The sequence below is a fragment of the Bufo gargarizans genome, chromosome 6 (genome assembly GCF_014858855.1).
Source record: "Bufo gargarizans isolate SCDJY-AF-19 chromosome 6, ASM1485885v1, whole genome shotgun sequence".
Lineage (NCBI taxonomy): Eukaryota > Metazoa > Chordata > Amphibia > Anura > Bufonidae > Bufo > Bufo gargarizans.
In genome coordinates, this window is record NC_058085.1 from 201,199,380 (window position 1) to 201,226,305 (window position 26,926).

At 41.2% G+C, this 26,926-nt stretch overlaps 1 protein-coding gene across 3 annotated transcripts in view; it reads left to right on the forward strand.

The window, feature by feature from the left end:
• The window catches only part of KCNMA1 (potassium calcium-activated channel subfamily M alpha 1), a 731,805-nt gene that overhangs the window by 670,986 nt on the left and 33,893 nt on the right, over positions 1 to 26,926 (forward strand). For all 3 annotated transcript variants that reach the window (XM_044299035.1, XM_044299036.1, XM_044299034.1), the window contains 3 exons: positions 18,771 to 18,884; positions 21,621 to 21,751; positions 25,408 to 25,602. In XM_044299035.1, coding sequence (XP_044154970.1) covers positions 18,771 to 18,884; positions 21,621 to 21,751; positions 25,408 to 25,602 — 440 coding nt within the window. The remainder of the gene's footprint in view (positions 1 to 18,770; positions 18,885 to 21,620; positions 21,752 to 25,407; positions 25,603 to 26,926) is intronic.

Consider the following 26,926-nt stretch of genomic DNA (forward strand, 5'->3'; position numbering starts at 1 on the left):
TTCAAAATAGTCAACAGGGTCGCAAGAAGCGTGTGGAAAAACCAAGGCGCAAAATAACTGCCCATGAACTGAGAAAAGTCAAGCGTGCAGCTGCCAAGATGCCACTTGCCACCAGTTTGGCCATATTTCAGACCTGCAACATCACTGGAGTGCCCAAAAGCACAAGGTAAGGTATGCAATACTCAGAGACATGGCCAAGGTAAGAAAGGCTGAAAGACGACCACCACTGAACAAGACACACAAGCTGAAACGTCAAGACTGGGCCAAGAAATATCTCAAGACTGATTTTTCTAAGGTTTTATGGACTGATGAAATGAGAGTGAGTCTTGATGGGCCAGATGGATGGGCCCGTGGCTGGATTGGTAAAGGGCAGAGAGCTCCAGTCCGACTCAGATGCCAGCAAGGTGGAGGTGGAGTACTGGTTTGGGCTGGTATCATCAAAGATGAGCTTGTGGGGCCTTTTCGGGTTGAGGATGGAGTCAAGCTCAACTCCCAGTCCTACTGCCAGTTTCTGGAAGACACCTTCTTCAAGCAGTGGTACAGGAAGAAGTCTGCATCCTTCAAGAAAAACATGATTTTCATGCAGGACAATGCTCCATCACACGCGTCCAAGTACTCCACAGCGTGGCTGGCAAGAAAGGGTATAAAAGAAGAAAATCTAATGACATGGCCTCCTTGTTCACCTGATCTGAACCCCATTGAGAACCTGTGGTCCATCATCAAATGTGAGATTTACAAGGAGGGAAAACAGTACACCTCTCTGAACAGTGTCTGGGAGGCTGTGGTTGCTGCTGCACGCAATGTTGATGGTGAACAGATCAAAACACTGACAGAATCCATGGATGGCAGGCTTTTGAGTGTCCTTGCAAAGAAAGGTGGCTATATTGGTCACTGATTTGTTTTTGTTTTGTTTTTGAATGTCAGAAATGTATATTTGTGAATGTTGAGATGTTATATTGGTTTCACTGGTAAAAATAAATAATTGAAATGGGTATATATTAGTTTTTTGTTAAGTTGCCTAATAATTATGCACACTAATAGTCACCTGTACACACAGATATCCCCCTAAAATAGCTAAAACTAAAACTAAACTAAAAACTACTTCCAAAAATATTCAGCTTTGATATTAATGAGTTTTTTGGGTTCATTGAGAACATGGTTGTTGTTCAATAATAAAATTAATCCTCAAAAATACAACTTGCCTAATAATTCTGCACTCCCTGTATATGTGCGCAGTATGTGGATCGCATCACGTGACAGGGACCTGGGGATCATGTGTGTGCTCCACTTGCGCTTCATTCAAAGAAGGACGCAAGAGGTCACGTGTGCGTCTCACATGCGTTCCATTCAGAACGGAAGTGAGGATGCGCATTGTGCGTGTACAGTAAAGTGCATGCCATGCCAAGAACCTCATGGTACAAGGGGATCCTAGCTGGTCCAAACAATCCCTGTGTGAATTTTTTTTTTTCATGATTTTAATCACACCTGAACACTATTATACACATCTCACCTGAATTTAATATTGGGTTTTATAAATATGACACATTACGATGAATTGTTTTGATCACTGATAAATACTGCATTATTTATATTAACCCCTTCCCGACCAGCACCATAATATTGTGGTGCAGCGGGATGTGACTTACCGCCCAGCACCGTACTATTACGGCGCGATAAACCCCGGGAATAATCGCTCGGAAACCGGTGTGTGATGGCTGCTTTGCCGAGCAGGCAGCCATGTTAGCTAAGGGCTGCGGGAGGTATTGTGAACCGAGAACAAGGCAGGTGATTTGATTCCGCCACCAGAAAAGAGTTCGTACGCAGAAGTCAAGATTAAGAAAATTGAATTTACTATAAATTAATAAAAGCAGATAACCGTGAAGTTCAAAACAGTATAAACAATACAAGTCAAATACTGCAACAATTTTCACCTTTACTGTGTCCGTATTCGCAGTGCGGACACTAAGAAATAACAGTCCCAGAAACTGTCCCTAACTGACCCTAACTTTCAAGCGGGTGCGCACCCCCCTTATCCCAGTGGTCCAAGTGGACCTCTTACAGTTTGTGGAAGTGCACGGTTGGGCCCAATGTCGTCCTTTTCCTTTAACCAGCGCAGGATCCTCAACAAAGAAGTCCTCCTTAGCAGGTCGGAAAACCAGTTGAATATAATTCAGAATTTTACAGTTACTGTCCGGTACCTCGACAGCACTGTGAGTCTCTTTACTGTTTGGGGCAATCCACTCAGCCCAATGTCGGCTCCACAGGTTAGTTGCTGCACACAGTCCTTTTTAACTTGGCTTCACTAAATGCACGGTTTCTTTATACTCCATCCGTCTCTCGACTGAAGTTCACACAGCTTGGCTGCACAGGGAAGTCTTTTAGTATCTCCACACACGTCTTACACAGCACAGAACTTGTTTTCTATCTTGCCAATATGGCGGCAGTTGCAGTTCCAGTCTTTCTTCCTCTTTCTTTCTGCTCACACTGAGGAAGGCTGACATCATAAGGGGCGTGTCACTTCAACACTTAGCTGCTGCCTTAAAGGACCAGTATCACAGTAATACACTTTCTCTATGGTAAACTTCAATGCAAATTGGTCCTATGCTGCCATCTACTGACCAAACGAATACTGCAGGCATTTTACATTTATCTGTATTACTGAAACAGCATTATACATTAAATTTTAACACAGTTTACCAGGATAATGAAACTTTGAGACATTACATGACTGTTTCTTACAGTATTTCTGTCCCCCTGCAGCCCAGATCGCTGCTATTGGCCGGATTCCACAGGCATGCATACTGCAGCTCTGGCTGCGAGACGGAGCTGCAGGGGGCGGCGGGGGGTGTCATCTGGAGTTGACTGTTGCTGAACAAGTCAGCACCTGTCTCCTCCTAGGTCAGGCAGGGAACACCAGTGTTTTGGGTCCCCTGCCAGTGCTGCTATTGGCTGGAACAACGCTCCAGCCAATGGCAGCGCTATAGCTGCACAGGCAGAACTTCCCTGCATGCAGCCATTCTAACTGGTGACTGCATGCAGAGAGGTTCTGTGCCTTTCTGTGCTGCTGGTGGCTTGCTGGGACTTGTGGTGCACCTCCACAGCATTTTAACCCCTTTCCTGCTGAAAAGAAGAAGATATAAGAAAAGAAGAAGAAAGAAGAACATCTGGAATAGCTGCACAGATTTTTTTTATTTCCTGTTACAGTAATCCAGATCCCTAAACCACCCTCTGTCCCTGTTTTTTTTAGAAGACTTTTTTTGTGCAAAATACTTTTTTTTTTTTTTAAAAATTTTCTTCTAAATTTTAATGTATTGCCATTTCAAGCCCCTTCACATACACACCTCACACTAAATAAAGTTTTGCACATTTCACACCACACCCCAATAAAATAAAAATGGCCCGTCCATCCCAACGTGTATACTCAGCTGAAGAGGCTTATGCCATTCTTGCCTCCGATACGGAGACTGCTAGCGAGGGAGAAGAGGATGCCACTTTCCTCTACTTCTCTACCCCCTCATCATCATCATCTGCTGATGAGGGACCCTCTAGAAGGCACCCCAGGGTAGCAGCGGAGGCAGCCATCCAGAGTGACCCCATATGGACCCCACCCCAGACAATTATCAGCCCCAAATTCCAGAGTTTGTGGGAAACTCTGGATCCAAATTGACTGCATGAGCTTCATAGAAATAATTTTTTCAAAATCTTTTTCAGTGAAGATTTAGTAAATTTTATTGTGGCCCAAACACATTTATATGCCCAGCAGTTTATTACCCAGAACCCCACATCGCCATTCGCAAGACCCCTTGGTTGCATCCCAGTTACCGCAGCAGAAATGAAAATCTGCTGCATATTAGGTTGTTAAAAAAACAGAGACAGTATTGGAGTGCGGATGTCTTTCTTTTGAGTTCAGGAGATTGTCTTGACCAGGACCACAACCCTACATGCATTGAAGCAACTGCCATGTGATTGGTTGACTAGATAATCGCATTAATGAGAAATAGAACAGGTGTTCCTAATAATTCTTTAGGTGAGTATATATGTAGAGATGGCCGTGCGGATCGCCCGGCGGTCGTTTCACGGCGAACTTTGCTCGTTCGCGGTTCATTGAAAAGGCGAACATATGGCGATGTCCACCGGCGCCATCTTCTTTAGAATTGTGCCAAACTTTGACCCATGACACATCCATCAGGTGGGACAGGACAGCCAATTGAGATGTTTCAGCACATGGATACACCCCCTACCCTATAAATAAACCCGATCTGGCTGCCATTTTACATTCAGTCTTTTGCCAGTGTAGGGAGAGGTTGCTGTGTGGAGCAGACACAGGCTGTTAGAGACACCAAACGCTGGCTAATAGGGCCACAAAAGTCCTTTTAAGGACTGGTATAGGTGTGCTATTGATAGGTGTGACATACTGAGGGGTGTGATATACTTATACTTTCTATCATGGAAAGTATATTATAGTGCATTTGTATTGTGCAGCAGTTGTGTACGGTTCTGCTGCGATACTGCAGCAATACAGAGGGACAAACGCTATTGGAACAAATAATTGCAACTAGTGTGATATACCAGTTTCCCCCCAAAAAACTGATTGAGGCAGGGGTGTGATATACCTATAATATAATTTCTGTATAGTGCATTTGTATTGTGCAGCATTTGTGTGCGGTTCTGCTAAGATACCACAGCTATACAGAAGGACCAACGCTATGGGAACAACTAATTGCAACTCGTGTGATATACCTGTTGCCCCCAAAAAACTGATTGAGGCAGGGGTGATTTATAACTATAATATACTTTCTATATATTGCATTTGTATTGTGCAGCATTTTTGTGCGGTTCTGCTGAGATACCGCAGCAATACAGAGGGACAAACGCTATTGAAACAACTAGTAGCATAGTACATATGGCCGAAAAAAGACATTTGTCCATCCAGTTCAGCCTGTTATCCTGCAAATTGATCCAGAGGAAGGCAAAAAATACAAAAAACCCTGTGTGGTAGAAGCCAATTTTCCCCACTTTAGGGGAATAAAAAATTCCTTCCCAACTCCAATCAGGCAATCAGAATAACTCCCTGGATCAACGACCCCGCTCTAGTAGCTATAGCCTATAATATTATTACACTCCAGAAATACTTCCAGGCCCCTATTGAATTCCTTTATTGTAATCACCATCACCACCTCCTCAGGCAGAGAGTTCCATAGTCTCACTGCTCTTACCGTAAAAAATCCTTTTCTATGTTTGTGTACAAACCTTCTTTCCTCCAGACGCAGAGGATGTCCCCTCATCACAGTCACAGTCCTGGGGATAAATAGATGATGGGATAGGTCTCTGTACTGACCCCTGATATATTTATACATATTAATTAGATCTCCCCTCAGTCGTCTTTTTTCTGAAGTGAATAACCCTAATTTTGATAATCTTTCAGCGTACTGTAGTTGCCCCATTCCAGTTATTACTTTAGTTGCCCTCCTCTGGACCTTCTCCTGCTTTGCTATGTCTGTCTTGTTTACAGGAGCCCAGAACTGTACACAGTGTGGTCTGACTAGCGATTTGTAAAGTGGTAGGACTATGTTCTTATGAAGGGCATCTATGCCCCTTCTGATGCAACCCATTATCTTATTGGCCTTGGCAGCAGCTGCCTGACACTGGTATTTGCAGCTTAGTTTGCTGTTTATTAAATCATTTAGTATGTACGGGTGACTTGCATTATTCCTTCCCATGTGCATAACTTTACATTTGTCAGTGTTAAACCTCATCTGCCACTTATCTGCCAATCTATCCAGATCCCTCTGTAGTAGTATATTGTCCTCTTCAGTGTAAATTACTTTACACAGTTTAGTGTCATCTGTGAAAATTGACACTTTACTATGCAAGCCTTCTACAAGATCATTAATAAATATATTGAAGAGAATACGGCCCAATACTGACTCCTGAGCTACCCAACTAGTGACAGTGACCCAATCTGAGTGTGTACCGTTAATAATCACCCTCTGTTTTCTATCATTGAGCAAGTTACTTACCCACATACAGACGTTTTCTCCCAGTCCAAGCATTCTCATTTTATATACTAACCTTTTATGTGGTACAGTGTCAAATGCTTTGGAGAAGTCCAGATATACGACATCCATTGATTCGCCGCTGTCAAGTTTAGAACTTACCTCCTCATAGAAACTGATTAAGTTAGTTTGGCATGACCGATCCCTCACAAAGCCATGCTAATATGGCGTTATTTGCTTGTTATTTCCGTTGAGATGCTCTAAGATAGCTCTCAGAAAACCTTCAAACAGTTTACCCACAACAGATGTTAAACTTACCGGCCTATAGTTTCAAGGCTCTATTTTTGGACCCTTTTTGAATATTGGCACCACATTTGCCAATCCTGTGGGACATTCCCTGTCAGTATAGAGTCCGCAAATATCAGAAATAAGGGTCTGGCTATGACATTACTTAATTCCAATAGGATACGGGGGTGTATGCCATCCGGTCCTGGCGATTTGTCTATTTTAATCTTTTTAAGTTGCTGATGTACTTCTTCCTGGGTCAGACAGGACACTTTTAATGGGGAATTTATTTTTACATTCTGCATGTCATCTGACAGTTTATTTTCCTCAGTGAATACATTGGAGAAAAAAAATATTTAACAGCTTTGCTTTCTCCTCGTCACTCTCTGCGACTTTCCCCTAATTACTCTTTAAAGGGCCAACACCTTCAGATTTATACTTTTTAACATTTATATAATTGAAGAACATTTTAGGGTTAGTTTTACTCTCTTTGGCAATTACTCTCTCTGTCTCTAGTTTGGCCGCTTTTATTTGTTTTTTACATTTTCTATTTTTTTCCTTATAGTTTTTCAGTGCTTCCGTGCTACCCTCCTGTTTTAGTGATTTATATGCTTTTTTGTCATTTATTGCTTTCTTTACAGTTCTATTCATCCACATTGGTTTCTTTTTGTTCCTTAACCTTTTATTCCCATACGGTATGTACCTCTCACAATGAGATTTTAGGATGTTTTTAAAGATATCCCATTTTGTGGCTGTATTTTTATTTTTGAGGACTTTGTCCCAGTTAGTTAGGCCTATGGCCTCTCTTAGTTGGCTAAATTTAGCTTTTTTGAAGTTTGGTGTTTTTGTTCCTCCCTGTAGAAACGCTCTTTTGAATGATAATTGGAAGGTTATTACTTTATGGTCACTATTTCCCTGGTCTCCACCAACCTGCATGTCTGTTGTTCTGTCAGGCCTATTGGTTAATACTAAGTCCAGTATAGCCGTCCCTCTAATCGGGTCCTGAACCAGTTGGGAGAAGTAATTGTCTTTGGTTATTGCTAAGAACCTGTTGCAACAGATGTGATATGCCAGTTGCCCCCCATAAAAACTGATTGAGACAGGGGTGTGATATACCTATAATATAATTTCTATATAGTGCATTTGTATTGTGCAGCATTTGTGTGCGGTTCTGCTCAGATACTGCAGCTATACAGAGGGACAATCGCTATTGGAACAATTAATTGCAACTGGTGTGATATAGCAGCTGCCCCCCCAAATAACTGAATGAGGCAGGGGTGTAATATACCTATAATATACTTTCTATATAGTGCATTTGTATTGTGCAGCATTTGTGTGTGGTTCTGCTGAGATACCGCAGCTATACAGAGGGACAAAAGCTATTAGAACAACTAATTGCAACATGTGTGATATACCAGTTCCCCTCTAATAAAATGATTGAGGCAGGGTGTGATATACCTATAATATACTTTCTATATAGTGCATTTGTATTGTGCAGCTTTTGTGTGCGGTTCTGCTGAGATACCGCAGCTATACAGAGGGACAATTGCTATTGGAACAACTAATTGCAACAGGTGTGATGTACTAGTTGCCCCCAGAAAAAAGTGATTGAGGCAGGGGTGTGGTATACCTATAATATACTTTCTATATAGTGCATTTGTATTGTGCAGCATTTGTGTGCTGTTCTGCTGAGATACCGCAGCTATATGGGCCCTTAGACAAAGATAACCTAAGCAAATGCTAAATTCTGTTTGAAGATGATTTTATTTATTGAAGGAAAAATGCTGTTTAGTCTTACCTGGCCCTGTGTGAAAGATAATTGCCCTCTTAGCTGCTAAATGAACTAGTCAACCAAAATCAATTGACAGTTGGGTTCAATTTCAGTACACCCAGGCCTGATTACTGCCAGACCTATTGAATCTAAACATCACTTAAATCGAAACTGTCTGGCAATGTGAAGCTGGTAGAATGTTTCAAAAACAGCACCTGATGCCACATTCTAAAAACATTCAAATGCAGATGTGAAACATTGAAATCTTAAAGTCTGGAAAGATTTACAAAACCATTGCTAAGAATCTGGGACTCCTGTGAATCACAGTGAGAGACAATAGACACAATTGTAGAAAATTTGGAACAGCAGTGAACCTTCCCAGGAGTGACTAACCTTCCAAAGTTTTACAAAGAGCGCATTGATGACTCAATTAGGAGGTCACCAAATAATCCAGATTAGCATCTAAAGAACTGCAGGCCTCAGTTAAGGTCAATGTACACAACTCTACAGTAAAAAAGATGCCATACAAAAATGTCATCCATGGAAGAGCTGCATGGCGCAAGTCACTGCTGACAAAAAAAAAAATGCACACACAAATATGTTGGGGCTGCTTTGCTTCTGCAGGACCTGGACAACTTGTCATAATTAATGTAATCATGAATTCTGCTCTCTATCACATAATCGTGTAAGAGAATGTCTACCCATTAATTTGTGAGCTAAAGCTCAAGCGCAGTTGGATTATGCAACAATACAATGATCCAAAGTACACAAATAATTCCACCTCTGAATTACTCAAAATAAACAAATTTAAGGTTTTGGAATAGCTTGATCAAAGTCCTTATATGAGATGCTATGGGAACAGCTTAAATGAGCAGTTTATAGTGATAGTGTATCTGAATTAAACAATTAAACAAGAGTGGGACAAAATTCCTTCCCAGCAATGTAAAAAATATCATCACCAAACTCCCCACCGCACCCATGCACCCAGAAACACTACAGATATCAGCTGCTGACTGGCTCATGCAGCTTTATATGTTCTCCCCTATTTCCCCAAGACTACTGGACCATTGTACAAAACAAGTACCTTTACCATTTGTGTTATCCCTTTCCCTGATAGATTGTAAGCTCTTGTGAATAGGGCCCTCATTCCTCTTGTTCTAATTATTGACTTGTATCTCGTTATGCAATTTATGACTGTTTGTACATGAACTCCTGAATTGTAAAGCGCTGCATCAGGGGTGGGATTCAAATTTTTAACAACAGGTTCCCTACTCAACAGCAGGCATGCGGCGTCACAACACATGTTTATATATACATACACAATATATATGCAACACACATATGTAACACCCCAGAGTTGTGTTACAACACTCTTCTACCCCGCTACAATCTCCTGAGAGCCTTAACCTTGTCATCTCATATGATTTTACATCATGTCCTCACAACTGTGCATTATAAAGCATGTTAAATGTATATTGTTGCAATTTTCATGTTCCCAGCAGGTGGCAGCAATGTGCTAGTAAGGACTTAGCTACAGTTTAGTATTTCTAAGCTGGAATAGTTCATTTCAGCTAAGCTTCCCCTCTGTGAGCAGAGTGGACTGTGCCCACATCCTGCAGTTTGGGTGGAGAAGGAAGTTAGAGGGAGTGTGCCAGCCATCCCTGTTGGGGAAGGCTGTGCGTGTTAGGAGCTCCCAGATATAGGGAAGAAAACCAGGATCTTGTCTCGGCTGAGACATTGATCAAGTCCCCAGCCTGAGCCCTGCAGCCTCAACTGGATGACACAGCAGACAACCTCCAGTTCCAGAAAGAAAGCATACCCTTAGAAGATAACTGTGAGTAAAGTCCCTCTGGACATATTCCTCCTCAGCTAGTTAGTATACAGCAGAAGATAGAAAGTGCAGAAGCCAAAGTCCTGCCACAGTTTAGAGCTACAAATCAGATGTCCTTTCCTGCAAGCTCCAGGATGATAGAAAAGAAGATAAATTCCTGCCAACCTTTGCTGGGACCTAAGACAAAAAGCTGTACCTTGCCTGGATAAAAGTTACCCTGAGTAAAGACAAGTTTGAACTTTACCAAAGGTCTAGATTTCAATTACTTCTGTAAAATCCCTGTATTACTCCTCCTAGCACTACACTCATTTTATTGCAAGTGAGCCAGGAGTCCAGCCGTACCCAGGTAGGAGACACGGTTAATAAATCACCACTACCATACAGAGACGTTACACCACTCTGGCATTCCTAACCTGGGGTGTGAGTTATAACATCTTTGAAGGGCCCTGTGATTGTACCCTTCGCATTCTGCAATCGTCGTCACGACAAATACTGAACAATTTAACAACCCGTATCCTGACCCACTGCATAAGTGGCATCAGCGTACCCATATCCTGCTTATTGCACATACACATAAATACACACATACACATTTTTCACCCATCTCTTGTCTCTGCAGTTTGACAAAAAGACATCTTAGGTTACTACTTTTCCATCCTCCTACCTTCTGAACAACTCATCCTGCCACATTTAATACTGTGCCCGCTGTGCTTCCCAATACTATACTACAGAAACCGTACACCTAAAAAATGCCAGTACCACACAGATAGTGCCCCCAGTACTGTGCCTGCTGTGCTCCCCAATACTAACCAGCAGAAACAGATAGATCCCCTGATAACAATAGCACCTTCAATAATTATTGGCAGACACTGCCCTGCAAATAACTGCGCCCAGCAAATAGTGCCCCTGACACTAAAAGTGTAAAACATTATGTCCCCCTGTTACTATTGGGGGACTATGGGGAACATGGTTACTATTATGGGTACTATGGGAGAATTATTACTTCTGGGACACAGCGACAGAGAATTATTACTGTTGGTGAAACTTTGGAGCAGTATTACTGTGGGGGCAAACTGGCCACTTAAAATGAGCACCAGTACAAAGAATGTCCCTTGTAATTTGCCCCAGTACAATAAATGCCCCCTAATAATGTGCACTAGTTAAAAAATGCTCCCGTTATGTGTGCCAGTACAATTTTTTTTTGCTCCCTGCTGAGCTAATATCCCTATAGTGACCCCATAATGCTCACATAGTGCTGCTCTCCCCTTACCCATAGTGTCCCCCCATAATGTGCCAGTATAAAATGTGCCTATATAGTGCCCCAAGTAGATACCACCATAGCGCTCATTCCTTTTTCCCATAGTGCCCCCATAATGTGCCTATATAATATGCCCCCCATAGTGTTCTCCCCCTTCCAACCCCATAGTGCTTCCATAATGTTCCAGTATAAGATTCTCTCATAGTGTCCCCAATGATGTGCCAGTGTAAATGCCCCCAGTAGATACCCCCATAGTCCCCCATTATGTGCCAGTATAATTGCCCCCATAGTGCCCCCATGATGTGCCAGTATAAATGCCCCCATAGTGTACCTCATGATGTGCCAGGGTAAATGCCCCCAGTAGATGTCCCCATAGTCCCCCATTATGTGCCAGTATAATTGCCCCCATAGTGCCCCCATGATGTGTCAAAATAAATGCCCCCATAGTGTCCCCCATGGTGTGCTGGTAATGCCCCCATCATGTGCCAGTAATGCCCCCATAGTGTCCCCATCATAGACCAGACCCTAAAGTCTAAATTGTGATTCTATAGTGTTTGCCAGAAATGTACCAGTCAGTGTTATTAAAGTATAAGTAGTATTATCATACCATTAACATACAGTGGATATAAAAAGTCTACACACCCCTGTTAAAATGTCAGGTTTCTGTGATGTAAAAAAAATTTAGACAAAGATAAATCATTTCAGAACTTTTTCCAGCCTTTAATGTGACCTATAAAGTGTACAACTCAACTAAAAAACAAACTGAAATCTTTTAGGTGGAGGGAAGAAAAAAATATAAAAATTAAATAATGTGGTTGCATAAGTGTGCCCATCCTTAAACTAATACTTTGTTGAAGCACTTTTTGATTTGATTACAGCACTCAGTCTTTTTAGGGTATGAGTCTATCAGCATGGCACATTTTGACTTGGCAAGATTTGCCCACTCTTCTTTGCAAAAACACTCCAAATCTGTCAGATTGTGAGGGCATCTCCTATGCACAGCCCTCTTCAGATCACCCCACAGATTTTCAATCGGATTCAGGTCTGGGCTCTGGCTGGGCCATTCCAAAACTTTAATCTTCTTCTGGTGAAGCCATTCCTTTGTTGATTTGGATGTATGCTTTGGGTCGTTATCATGCTAAAAGATGAAGTTCCTCTTCATGTTCAGCTTTCTAGCAGAAGCCTGAAGGTTTTGTGCCAATATTGACTGGTATTTGGAACTGTTCATAATTCCCTCTAGCTTATCTAAGGCCCCAGTTCAAGCTGAAGAAAAACAGCCCCAAAGCATGATGCTGCTACTACCATGCTTCACCATGGGTATGGTGTTCTTTTGGCGATGTGCAGTGTTGTTTTTGCGCCAAACATATCTTTTGGAATTATGGCAAAAAAGTTCAACCTGGTTTTATCAGACCAGAACACCTTTTCCCACATGCTTTTGGGAGACTTCAGATGTGTTTTTGCAAAATGTAGCCTGGCTTGGATGTTTTTCTTTGTAAGAAAAGGCTTTCATCTTGCCACTCTACCCTATAGCCCAGACATATGAAGAATACGGGAGATTGTTGTCACATGTACCAGACAGCCAGATATTCCTGTGTACCATGGTATATATAATGCCTTGGAAATTATTTTGTACCCTTCTCCTGACTGATACCTTTTAACAATGAGGTCCATCTGATGCTTTGGGAGCTCTCTGTGGACCATGGCTTTTGCTGTGGGATGTGACTAAGACAATTTCAGGAAAGACCAACTAGAGCAGCTGAACTTTTTGGGGTTAATCAGAGGCACTTTAAATGATGGCAGGTGTAGGATGACTCCTATTTAACATTATTTAGAATGTGATTGCTTAATTCTGAACACAGCTACATCCCCAGTTATCAGAGGGTGTGCACTCTTATGCAACCACATTATTTTGTTTTGTTTTCTTCCCTCCACCTAAAACATTTCAGTTTTTTTTTCAATTGAGTTGTACAGTTTATAGGTGACATTAAAGGTGGAAAAAGTTCTGAAATTATGTATCTTTGTCTCATATTTTTACAGCACAGAAATCAGAATTTTAACAGGGGTGTGTAGACTTTTTATATCCACTGTATATGGTAAAGCAAAGCAGCGACTGTTATCAGAGCAGGCGAATATTACAAGGGTATCACATTGTGCACCACTACCATAGGTATGCCTAAAGTAGGATTGAAGCACTGATAAGGTGCTTAAAAGAGCCCTACATCACTCTGCAGACTCCTCAGGGACTTACATAAGGAGATTATCATTAGGGCTCTGTCATTAGGTTTTTGCTAATCACAGCTTAAATTGACTACATTATCTTATTATAGTGCTGTAATTGCTTCCAAAAGTGAAAACAAGTGCAGTATTTGTTCAGGTCCTTAGCGCCTCTTCAATAATCGGTAAACAAGGTCAGGCCCACTGAGAACATGCTGCAAGTCCCGAACCAGTTCAGCTATTCATTTGTTGAGCTTTACTTCTGCCTGATCAATGGGTATTGTGTGATGATGTAAATTACCTTACATGGGACTAGTGATGAGTGGCATAGGCAATATTTGTTTTTGTGATATTTAGCAAATTTTTTGCATTATGTTTGCAATAAATTCACGAATTCTAGAATTTGCAATCTCCAGTCATTATTTTCACGATTGCGCAAATTGTCACTAATGATGCACATATTTTTTGCGCAATACATGCAACTTCAAATTTGATCAGGTCTGACTAGATATTACTGATTGGTGCACTAAGTATTGTTGTGACATCACAGCACTATGTCCGTACCATGTATGTATGGACAGCAGAGAAACAGTAATTCCTATCACACTACCTAACACCCTGCACTGGAACCTATCAGCTACACTACATCACTATCTAACTTGCACTGACTATCTCCCACTAACTATCTGTATTATATATATGAGCTATATCTAATGTAATTGGATAAGGAATAGGATCCAGATGAAAGCACAGAGCACAGCAATGCCACTGCTCTCTCTCTCAGAACTGCAAAAACACAGCAGAAAATGGCTGCTGGGGAGGTTCTTATATAGTAAGGGGTAGGTTGCTAGGGATGTTGCTAAGCTCTGACAAAGATATTGCAGCCTTCTCATTGGTCCACAAGCAAGGAGGAAGGTAACTGATGAAAAAAAATCTATTGATTACGAATATATAGCACTATATTCTATATCTTCGTGAATTCTTGAAGTGCCGATATTCAAGATAAAAAATCACGATTAGAAAATTTGCGATCATCACTACATGGTACTCCCAGAAAAACAGGTCACCGAAGCACCAGAATTATTGATCTTATCTACAGCAGTTAAACAGAGGTCCTTGTAAAAACTCTCTATGGTGGTTATTACAGGAGAGCCAGGGGAGCGATTTCTCTGCCTCATTTATAGGAGTTTAATAGATTAAAAATCCAAATTGAGTCACACAAAATCACCCTAATCAAGTTTTCATCTGCATAATTTTCCCATAAGCAGCAACAGGGAATTGGAGGTACTCATATTTTTCTACTTGGACAGAATTAGCTCCTTAGGATTAGTAAGCCTTTAGTTTTCATAAGGTAAATCCTGCTTGATCTACACATATTATAGCTCAACGTTGTGACAGGAAACAGCACATTATGACTATAAACTTCCACTTACAGTAGACTGGGAATAATGATATGGCCAAAGATCTTTTGTTTTTCTCTCAATATGAAGGTTGGCATGCCCTGCAAATGCAGTCTGGCAAATTTACTCATATTGTCCAAAGACTCTTTTACAAGGGCCGATGTTCAGGCAATTATGCACAGACAAACCGAACATTAATGACAGTTGGCTGATCATGAGATACATTTACATGTGGCAAACATCAACTCTTCACCTATTACTAGTAGCACATCCTCTTTTCTGATCACTAGTGGCACATCCTCTTTGCTGATAACCAGTGGCAAATCCTCTTTTCTGATCACCAGTGGCATATCCTCTTTTCTGATAACCAGTGGCATATCCTCTTTTCTGATCACTAGTGGCACATCCTCTTCGCTGATCACCAGTGGCAAATCCTCTTTTCTGATCACCAGTGGCATATCCTCTTTTCTGATAACCAGTGGCATATCCTCTTTTCTGATCACTAGTGGCACATCCTCTTCGCTGATCACCAGTGGCAAATCCTCTTTGCTAATCACCAGCGGCATATCTTCTTTTCTGATCACTAGTGGCACATCCTCTTTGCTGATCACCAATGGCATATCCTCTTTTCTGATCACTAGTGGTACATTCTCTTTGCTGATCACCAGTGGTTCATCCTCTTTTCTGATCATCAGTGGCATATCCTCTTTTCTGATCACCAGTGGCATATCCTCTTTTCTGATCACTAGTGGCACATCCTCTTTACATATCACCAATGGCACATCCTCTTTTCTGATCACTAGTGGCACAACCTCTTTTCTGATCACCTGCGGCACATCCTCTTTGCTAATCACCAGCGGCACATCCTCTTTTCTGATCAATAGTGGCACATCCTCTTTGCTGATCACCAATGGCATATCCTCTTTTCTGATCACTAGTGGTACATCCTCTTTGCTGATCACCACTGGTTCATCCTCTTTTCTGATCATCAGTGGCATATCCTCTTCGCTGATCACCATTGGCACATCCTCTTCGCTGATCACCAGATTAGTGACACATTTATACTGGACAAGTATCAGCATATGAATGCAGTTTTCCTGTTAATTGCCCCAATCCTTGGCACATGCAAAATTACCATAAAATTTAGATTGTCTAAGTGAAATCTTAGACTAGACCAGGGATCAGCAATCTCCGGCACTGCAGCTGTTCTGAAACTACAGGCCCCTGTATGCACACTTACTCTTATAACTCCCTTAGGAGTAAATGGAGGATTCAAGAACAGCTGAGTAAGTATGCATACTGGGAGTTGTAGTTTCACAGCCCCTGGAGTGCTGAAGATTGCTGATCCCTGGACGAGACAGTCAAAATATTTGCCAGATTTATCACTGTTGTTCATCTTGAGACTGTCTAGTATTAGTTTATACCGTCTATTAGCTAGCTTACTGAATTTCAGAATTTTGCAACAAAATTCTGGTAAGTTTTGGTCACAGTGTCACAGAAGCCATCTGTGATAAATTGTGGCACTTGCAGGGCAAGGTGGAAAAAATGTCTAAGACAATATATGAGACTCACAACATGTGCTCCAAAAATTATGGGTGAATATGAGCCAGAATTATGGTGCATTTTCATCAGCAAGTATGTCCCAGTGATCTCAAGCCACCTATGTATCTGTAGTAAACATGTATATATCTATAGTAAGCAGCATCAGATTGGACCCACTAGAGGACTTGGCATCATAGGTAAATGGACTTTAAATGTGAGGTGATTGTGTGCACAGCATAAGCAAAACCAGTGCACTTGTGAATTAATAGAGAGCAGCAGTTAATGAAGGGATTGTCTGATCACCTGGGGCCCACTCCCAACACCCCTGGGAAATGTAGTATTACATTGCAGCCCTTCAAACAAAATGCTCATCTATATAATGCAAGGATGGCTTAAGTCCATCAGAACAGGAACCTCTCTGTGACATCTATAGTAGGGCATATGGAAAGGGGTTGTATAAATGAGACAACCCCTTCAGAGTTTTCAGAAAGTGAAAAGAATAGGGGCAGAACTCAGCGCATGCAGAAGTAAATGCAATTGGATGCTTGGACTGAGTGAGGAATTTGTTAGATTTGTACAGACGCGCCACAGTGCATTGATTTGTGGGTTGTCAGAATCATGGACCACGTCCGATCTCAGCCTCCCAATATGTTGTACAATGTCATAGTCTGGCATGAGTGGGGACTTTTTCTGAGTACTGAGTACTGAGTACTGCGGTGAAACTATTCGAAGAAATAGACCAGTAGCACTCAGTGTATACTTTGTTGGGGACACTTATTAACATAGCCATTGCTTATATGTTGTGCCATTTGTTATATTTCTTAAGCCTTTACCCTTGTTGGGCAAATGTTCTGTGCTGTCCGCATAAAGGTCCTGTCCATAAGATGGCCGCTGATAAAGGGTCATGTGACCAGACACATTACTCAGCCTCTTCCATTCAAACGCACTGCACCTGCACTAAACACCCAGCTGAGCAAATGCAGATGGCAGGTGAAGTGTATTCGAATGGAAGAGACTATGTGGTTTGCCTGGTCGCAAGACCCTCCATTAGCAACCATTTAATGCACAGGACCTAACTGTCAGTTAACTTAACCTAACAGGTCTCAGCCAAAAAGTGGGCATGCCTTATGAAAGATTGAAAATGGTGCAGAATTTCAACAAAAGCTGTATTAGTAACTGCCATAAATGTACTGACCGGTAGTAATCAGAAAGTGGCCACCCCTTTAATATTTCAGTTTTGACCAGACACATAGTCTATATATACGTTCTGTGCTGATTTATTGAGTATGTATCTGGCAATAGTAAATCTTGTAGTATATTTTCTATTCTCTGTAGATACATTTATTAAGTTGTTTTGTCTTTCACATTAATTTAATTTAGCTCAATTGCTTTGTTATGCCTGATTACCATAAACTAATGCCACAACTACTGGCAAACAACAAGTACAATGTCTTTAAGTACCCACCAGAGGGCAGTGTGCTTTAGAACTCCGAATTGGCTGGTTAATTATGTACAAATGCTGGCCTTTCTGTTTGCTCAAGTATGCTATATACCCAATGTCTCAGACACAATTCATACTGTGATCAACAGAAATAACTGCCAGCTCTTGATTACATTTATAATCAAGCCATAAAGAATAAAAGGAACTATGGTGTTTATTTCATTTTGCATGTGCTCAGTACCATTGTGAATATTGTTGTGACAATTTCACACTAATCGCTTACAGCTTTAAATGACATCACTTTACTGTAGCCTTGTTAACTATCTTGAGAATGGAGTGGCCGTGATTTCTCCTCCCAGCTGTGCTTTCCAGCAGTCAGCGTTTCTTGATGGATGTGTCTGTGCAAGGCCTTGCATTATACATGTGCCATCACTCACTGAAGGTACAGACTTGTCACATAGCACAAAAATCAGGGTCACTGGTTGCTTTTGAGCTGGGAAATAATGCTTTATTCTGTTCTGTCAATATAAAAAAGGCAATGTGTATAGGCCTGTCTGGAGGCTTCTGGTGTGTACTAAATACTGAGAAAGTCTGGTTTGTTAAACATTTCTATACCCAGCTCAGACACATTATTGAGGCAGGTATGAGTGCGAGCTGCCAGGGAGATTATGTACGGTAGATATCTATTTGGATACTTTATTGCTACTCGATTGTATATTGAGAAGTAGAAGTCCATTCTCATTCTATCATCAATAAATACAAATTACTGAGATACAATTATACAAATACACATAAATATACTATAAAGAACTGATCTGCACTGATTTTAGGAGGCAGTGTGGACAGACAGCTCAGTAACTTAAAGGAGTCCCCCTACAATGCCACCATAGGAGAAATGAAACATTATGTGGTGTCTATTAAATCAGATCACTATTTTCCACTGCATGGATGTGCTGGGTCCTTCCATCATAAACTATTATGAAGTATGCTACTTTGTATGTGCAAACCATAATCTGCTTATTTTCTTTTTAGGCTTTACACCACCAGGGATGGATCGTTCGTCCCCTGACAACAGTCCAGTGCATGGTCTAGCAAGGCAGCCATCTATTACAACCGGGGCCAATATCCCCATCATTACTGAGCTTGGTAAACTTCTTTTTATGTTAACTGAGTTGTTAAAACACATAACTTTAGAAAGACTGAATAAGGGTTAATTTGGCCAAGGATCTCTTTCTAGGTTTAATGAGTCTCCTACTGTTGTGTAGTGTATTATTGACATAGTGTGTATAGGACTGCAAGTTCTTCCATATGATGGTGTATGTTTATTTTATGCTACTTTTACAGCAAAATAAGTGCAAAAGTGATTCAAAATAATAATATAGGCTTATAAAGATAACCATTAAAGTGAGGTCACACATAGTGGTGGCCTGGTGGAAGTGCGGCTGCTATGTATGGCCTCACCTTTTAAATACATTTCAGTTATTACTCGTAAATACAGGGTTGAGGCGTTGAGCGTTTATAAGTGATAATGGAGGGTAGCAGAAACATATGGCCTTGAAGGGTATGTATGCCTCAGCTTACATATGAGATCACATTGTGGAATCATGACTGCCCTCTGCTCTCCTCTCTCCTCTCTATGTGTGTGTGCCCTTTCCTGCTCACCCACTTAGCTGCCTTCTTACCTCACCCTCTCTCTGTCTTTTCTCTTTGATCCCCTCCGCCTTATACCTTTCTAACACTTGCACCGTTCAGCTAAGCCTGGCAAACTGCTACCTTTGATTTCATTCAGTCAGGAAAAAAACTGTGGAACTCACTTACCAATAATTACAGAGTTGGGTAAGAAGAAGCGTCTCTTCTTTCTTTACCTTGTTGTGGCTGTGGATATTATATGGCTGCCCCACTGAGAGGCGCAACCAGTAATCACAAATGAAAACCAAAAAGTGAGCACTGTGCCCTGAAGTCAAATGCTGAATTGGTCTTGCCCTTAGATATTTGGGTGTAGTAAGGCATATTAGTAGCTAGAGTCATTTGAACTCCCTTTGTCCATCTTTTTGCACTACCTGCTTTGACTTTTGTCTGTATTCATCTACTAATTCCCCTAAAGCAGGGATGCTCAACCTGCGGCCCTCCAGCTGTTGAAAAACTACAACTCCCAGCATGCCGTAATAGCTTTAGGCTGTCCAGGCATGCTGGAAGTTGTAGTTTTGCAACAGCTGGAGGGCTGCCTGTTGAGCATCCCTCCCCTAAAGATTTCCAAAAAAAACTAAAATATTTGTATATTTCTTTTCTATTACAACATTGAACTAACATTTTATGGACCCTTTCACTTGGCCTTTCCCTTCCCCTGGTTTTCTATATTTTGCAGTCATTTGAAGGTGGTGTGACCTACCAAGTAGCCCCTGTGCACAGCTCCAGAGCACAGTTCCCATGTGAGGAGGGAGCGTAGCCTGAAAGAGCTTTTTATGTGGGGGAGTTCATTTGATAGTATCTAGCACCTGATATAAAGCATTATCCTCTGCGGTTGGTCTGGTTGCACCCCTGATCTGCATATAAATGATTGTCTATATTGTTTTTGTGATAGTTCATTTGTTTTATTTCACATCTGGTGTTTTTAAAACTTTTTTTTTTCTTTTCGCTTTCAACGAAACTCCTCCTCTCCAGCATTATCATGCGTTGCTTGCTGGTCCTGGCTGCTTCTGTTCTGTACCTTGTGTGTGCGTCTGTGTGGCTCTAATTTTTATAAGTGAACTGGTGTGCTTCTTCTGTAACGATTTTCTGTTCATGGTTCTCACACCAACATCAGTAGGGCTTTGATCACAATAACCTGATGCAGAATCTTTTCTTATAACAGAGCTGATACTTTACTGCCCCTAGCTCCTTTGTGTCTGTCAGTATGATTGGCTGTTCAGACAAGGGAGACATGATTCAAAAGGCAAAAAATCCTAAATTCTGTATGCCTTGCAGCTTTTTTCCTAGTGTTTGATTCTCATTTCTGACTTCTCTAGAGTGATCAAGCTCTTGGGTTATTGAAGAGCAGATAGCCAACTTTTCTTGGGGGCAGTGGAAGGTTCTGAGACATATACAACAGAAAGAAACACGGAGAAGCAATTTAACATAAATCCACTATGTGTACCTACCTGCTACACATTTGGGAATGTTTACATATTTCTGTATGCCTTGCAGCTTTTCGCCAGTGTTTGTTTCTCATTTCTGACTTATCTAAAGTGATCAAGCTCTTAGGTCATTGAAGAGCAGATAGCCAGCTTTTCTTGGGGGCAGTGGAAGGTTCTGAGACATATACAACAGAAAGAAACACGGAGAAGCAATTCAACATAAATCCACTATGTGTACCTACCTGCTACACATTTAGGAATGTTTACATATTTCTGTATGCCTTGCAGCTTTTCGCCAGTGTTTGTTTCTCATTTCTGACTTATCTAGAGTGATCAAGCTCTTAGGTCACTGAAGAGCAGATAGCCAGCTTTTCTTGGGGGCAGTGGAAGGTTCTGAGACATATACAACAGAAAGAAACACAGAGAAGCAATTTAACATAAATCCACTATGTGTACCTACCTGCTACACATACATATTTCTATGTTACCTTTGAGTTTTTTTTATATATACTTGGCATAAGTATTTTTTAAGTTATCATATAGTGGTGTAGGACCGAGTTACCTCATACCTAGAGTAAGTGAAATGTATCAATCGTTTTCAATAGTAGATGGGTCTGACTATTTGACTATTCGCTGTGTCCAGCTATGGTCATCAGAAGTCAAGTTAGAATAGTACAATATCTTTTTTGAGTTAAATTTATGTTGGTAATTACTACACGTGTGCACTGCTATTCTCATCAGCTCATAACATGGTCTTTATGGCTTGCAGTTAATGATTCCAATGTTCAGTTCCTGGACCAGGATGACGATGATGACCCAGACACTGAGTTGTACCTAACCCAGCCTTTTGCCTGTGGCACTGCCTTTGCTGTAAGCGTCCTGGATTCACTCATGAGTGCGGTATGTGCGTTCATTTCATTATTATACTTTTTTTGTAGTGACTTGTTTATTATGATGCAGTAGTGGCAGCTGTCCTGAAACATCAAGCTATGTATACAGTATATGTATAAAATATACTCCATCAATAAGGGTTGTGTCATAAATAATATTCTTTGTGGGACAACCCCTTTAAACAGAAAATACTTTTAAGTTTAATTTCTGCTTTTCAGGTCTTCTCTTCATTATGGAAACAATTTATGGGGTCAAACTGTCAGATTCCACCTTTCTTTTTTTAAAAGCTCCTTTGGAAAATAAAAGGTGGAATCTGAGCCAGTTCTACTTTACACCAGTTTGATAAATAACCCCATTAGTATATGTGAAAATAGATTTTTTTTCATTTTTTTTACTGACTATGCACTAGTATTTGACCTATTTTATTAAATTAGTTTGCATCTTTTAACCTACTGTATTCCAGCAACAATTATTTTGATGATGCCTTAAATATTGAAATCCCAATGTACAGCGATATATTTTCTACAATTTAAGGCCTCTTTCACACTACCGTATGGCTATTTCAGTGTTTTGCGGTCCGTTTTTCACGGATCCGTTGTTCTGTTTTTTGTTTCCGTTGTGTTTCTGTTTCCGTTCCGTTGTTCCGTTCCGTTTTTCCGTATGGCATATACAGTATACAGTAATTACATAGAAAAAATTGGGCTGGGAATAACATTTTCAATAGATGGTTCAGAAAAAACGGAACGGATACGGAAGACATAAGAATGCATTTCCGTATGTGTTCCGTTTTTTTTGCGGACCCATTGACTTGAATGAAGCCACGGAATGTGATTTGCGGGCAATAATAGGACATGTTCTATCTTTCAACGGAACGGAAAAATGGAAATACGGAAACGGAATGCATACGGAGTACATTCCGTTTTTTTTTGCGGAACCATTTAAATGAATGGTTCCGTATACGGAACACAAAAAAACATTATACAGCTCTGTAAATCCAGCAAACCGTTCTTGTTATTGGGGGGTGCAAGTGCTGTTTGATATAGCCATTAACAGGGTTTATTACAATGAAATATTTGCCCTTGTGCAGTGCAGTTATATGTTCTAAAGCATTTTTGGGCTTGTATTAGTGGTAAAAAAGGGCCTATTAGCCATTGTGTGGTGAAGTGAGAAAATTACAGCCCTTTTTGGCATGTATTAGTGGCAAAAAATATATATTATTTGCCGTTCAGAGGTGCAGTTATATGTTCTAAATCCTTTTTTGGCGTGTGTTAGTGGCAAAAAAAATAATAATTTGCCTTTCAGCAGTGCCATACGGAAAATGGAATGGAATATGGTCGTGTGCACAAGCCCTTATGCCAATGATCTGTGAATGCGAATTACATCTTTGATAGTCAGAAAAAACTAAAACAAAGAATTGTTTTAGAATAGCGTAACGTGCACATATACATGTGGGTCTGAAAATTCAATTCCGGCAATGTCTTCCATGGACTACCATCCATAGAAGACATGACTATTACACTTTTCTAGGCATATCTATGCTGTAAATATGGCTAATGGAATCGGGAAGTCCTGACAATTGTTAATCCTACATGATCGTGTAAGGCTTCATGAACAGCTACTATATTTTTTGCAGTAGGATAAAACCACTTGTAAAATGCCAAGTTTATTTAAATATGTTCACATGGTTGATAGGAAGCCATTTAATGCTGCAGAATGTCCCTGTTTGGACTACACCCTTAAACCCCAGCCTGTCGGTTGACGGCGTGCACTGGTGCACTTTCTACAGGGAAGAGAGACAATTCTAATGAAGTAGTAATCATCATGACACAACATTAATATTTAACACATCCATTGTGGGCCCGGCCGTGCAGTCACTGTCAGGTTGTCAGTGCGGCCAGGAATTTGTAAGCTTTCCATATACCCTAGAGTTTTTTAAAAGGACACCCGGCTGTCTAGCATTTAGTTGAATGTTTAATTGATACATGTTGCTGTCAGAGCAGCTAAAAGAGAGTTTAACAGCACCCAAGACCTGAGTCCAGTGAAAGATAATGAGCTGTGACATTTGCAACACAAAAAGCAGGCTCCCAAACCAATGCATGTCATGTCTGAAAAGGCATTCATGCTTTCACTACACCCAGCATCCTACAATTATATGTCTTGGTGCCCTTATTAACTGGTACATGGAAACGCTGTACCAGGTTATTAAATAAAGGTAGGAATAGATGAACGCCGATGATATTGTAGCTAGGGCTGCACACCAACAAGGACGAATAGCAACTACCGTCTAAAATGAACATGCACTAGTCAAACCTGCCTGATAGAGATGAATGAATCGATTCTACATGTATCAAATTTATTACAAATTTCCCGAAAGATTCTAATTTCAGCAATTCAGAAACTTTTCTTATTAGTCCTGAACAAATTTCTCAAAATGGTGGTCAACATATTACAGATCAGAAGGCAGAGAAAGGCATCTGTCACCAATGAAGAATTTCTGGAACATATTGTAATTTAAAAAAAATGATGGTGCAATGTGTTTTTGAACAGGCTTGGACACATACAGACCTGGGAGACCTCAGAGGGTCATATATGACTTTTCAGGGCAATCTGGGCACTTTTGATTCAGACCAAATTTATTTGACCCTAATGGAATCTGACGATTGGTTAAACCAAATTGGACTGAACAGAAGTTTGGGAAATTCGTTCATCTCTACTGCCTGATATTAGTGGACTCTTACATTTAAATTGTCATACTAATATCTTTCATGTTATAGCAAATGTCAGAGTAAAATACAGCTATCACCATATATATATAGCTCAAATGTCAGCATTAGCATATACAGCATGAAACTAAATATTTAGTTTCATGCTGTATATTTTGGCTAAGGTGGTACTCATTCTCCCTTGCACCCTGGGCACATAGCCCACCAGTCCCATCTTTTATAACCACATGTCCTGTCATATCTACAGGCTGATGTCCAGCTACACAGCTATGGTATTTGGTTAGAATAGTTTAGCTAAAGGGGGCAATGTACTGTAATGTTCTTGCCAAAATGCTTTTACAGCATCATTGCACAACAAAACTCATATAGACTAACCACACCGATGTCCATGTAAGGCCTCTTTCACACTGGCGTGTGCGCCCCATTGCCGTATTGCGACCCGCAAAATGCACGCCGCAATACACGGGCGCCGTTCCGTGGGCATTCCACATCACAGATACGGACCCAGTTACTTGAATGGGTCCGCAAATCCGGAGATGCGGAATGGTGCGGTACGGAACCACAGAACGGAAGCCTACGGAAACACTACGGAGTGCTTCCGTGGGGTTTCGTCCCGTACTTCCGTTCCGCAAAAAGATAGCGCGTGTCCTATCTTTTTGTGCAGCGGCCGGATAGCGGACCCATTCAAGTGAATGGGTCCGTGATCCGCTGCGGCTGCCCCACGGACTGTGTTTTCGTGCATTGCAGCCTGCATTTTGCAGGCCGCAGCACCACCACGGGCCGCACACACCAGTGTCAAAGAGGCCTAACTCTAGTGAATAGAAGAAGTAGTAAAAGTTAGTATAATGCATGTAGTTGATGGATACATAGTAGGAGAGGGCGCATAACTCTGTTGATATGACTGCACTGCTAATCTGTTTTATAATTGTTTTATTTTCCCAGACATACTTCAATGATAACATCTTAACTCTGATCCGAACATTGGTGACAGGGGGAGCAACACCAGAGCTAGAATCCTTAATTGCAGAAGAGAATGCATTACGTGGAGGGTACAGCACCCCTCAAACTTTAGCTAACAGGGACCGTTGTCGAGTAGCTCAGTTGGCTCTGTATGATGGTCCATTTGCTGACCTTGGGGTAAGGAACAATTTCTAATTAATGAAGCAAAATAAAAATTGAAAATGGTAGTTTGAGCATGTACACTCACCTAAAGAATTATTAGGAACACCATACTAATTGGACCCCCTTTTGCCTTCAGAACTGCCTTAATTCTAAGTGGCATTGATTCAACAAGGTGCTGATAGCACTCTTTAGAAATGTTGGCCCATATTGATAGGATAGCATCTTGCAGTTGATGGAGATTTGAGGGATGCATATCCAGGGCACGAAGCTCCCGTTCCACCACATCCCAAAGATGCTCTATTGGGTTGAGATCTGGTGACTGTGGGGGCCATTTTAGTACAGTGAACTCATTGTCATGTTCAAGAAACCAATTTGAAATGATTTGGGCTTTGTGACATGGTGCATTATCCTGGTGGAAGTAGCCATCAGAGGATGGGTACATCGTGGTCATGAAGGGATGGACATGGTCAGAAACAATGCTAAGATAGCCTGTGGCATTCAAACGATGGCCAATTTGCACTAAGGGGCCTAAAGTGTGCCCAGAAAACATCCCCCACACCATTACACGACCACCACCAGCCTGCACAGTGGTAACAAGGCATGATGGATACATGTTCTCATTCTGTTTACGCCAAATTCGGACTCTACCATTTGAATGTCTCAACAGAAATCGAGACTCATCAGACCAGGCAACATTTTTCCAGTCTTCAACAGTCCAATTTTGGTGAGCTCGTGCAAATTGTAGCCTCTTTTTCCTATTTGTAGTGGAGATGAGTGGTACCCGGTGGGGTCTTCTGCTGTTGTAGCCCATCCGCCTCAAGGTTGTGCGTGTTGTGGCTTCACAAATGCTTTGCTGCATACCTCGGTTGTAACGAGTGGTTATTCCAGTCAACGTTGCTCTTCTTGACTCAGTTGGCCCATTCTCCTCAGACCTCTAGCATCAACAAGGCATTTTCGCCCACAGGACTGCCACATACTGGATGTTTTTCCCTTTTCACAACATTCTTTGCAAACCCTAGAAATGGTTGTGCGTGAAAATCCCAGTAACTGAGCAGATTGTGAAATACTCAGATCGGCCCGTCTGGTACCAACAACCATGCCACGCTCAAAATTGCTTAAATCACCTTTCTTTCCCATTCTGACAATCAGTTTGGAGTTTAGGAGATTGTCTTGACCAGGACCACAACCCTACATGCTTTGAAGCAACTGCCATGTGATTGGTTGACTAGATAATCGCATTAATGAGAAAAAGAACAGGTGTTCCTAATAATTCTTTAGGTGAGTGTATATACAGATGTAGCAAATGATACACATGGTAAATACACAGTTTCTGCAAACT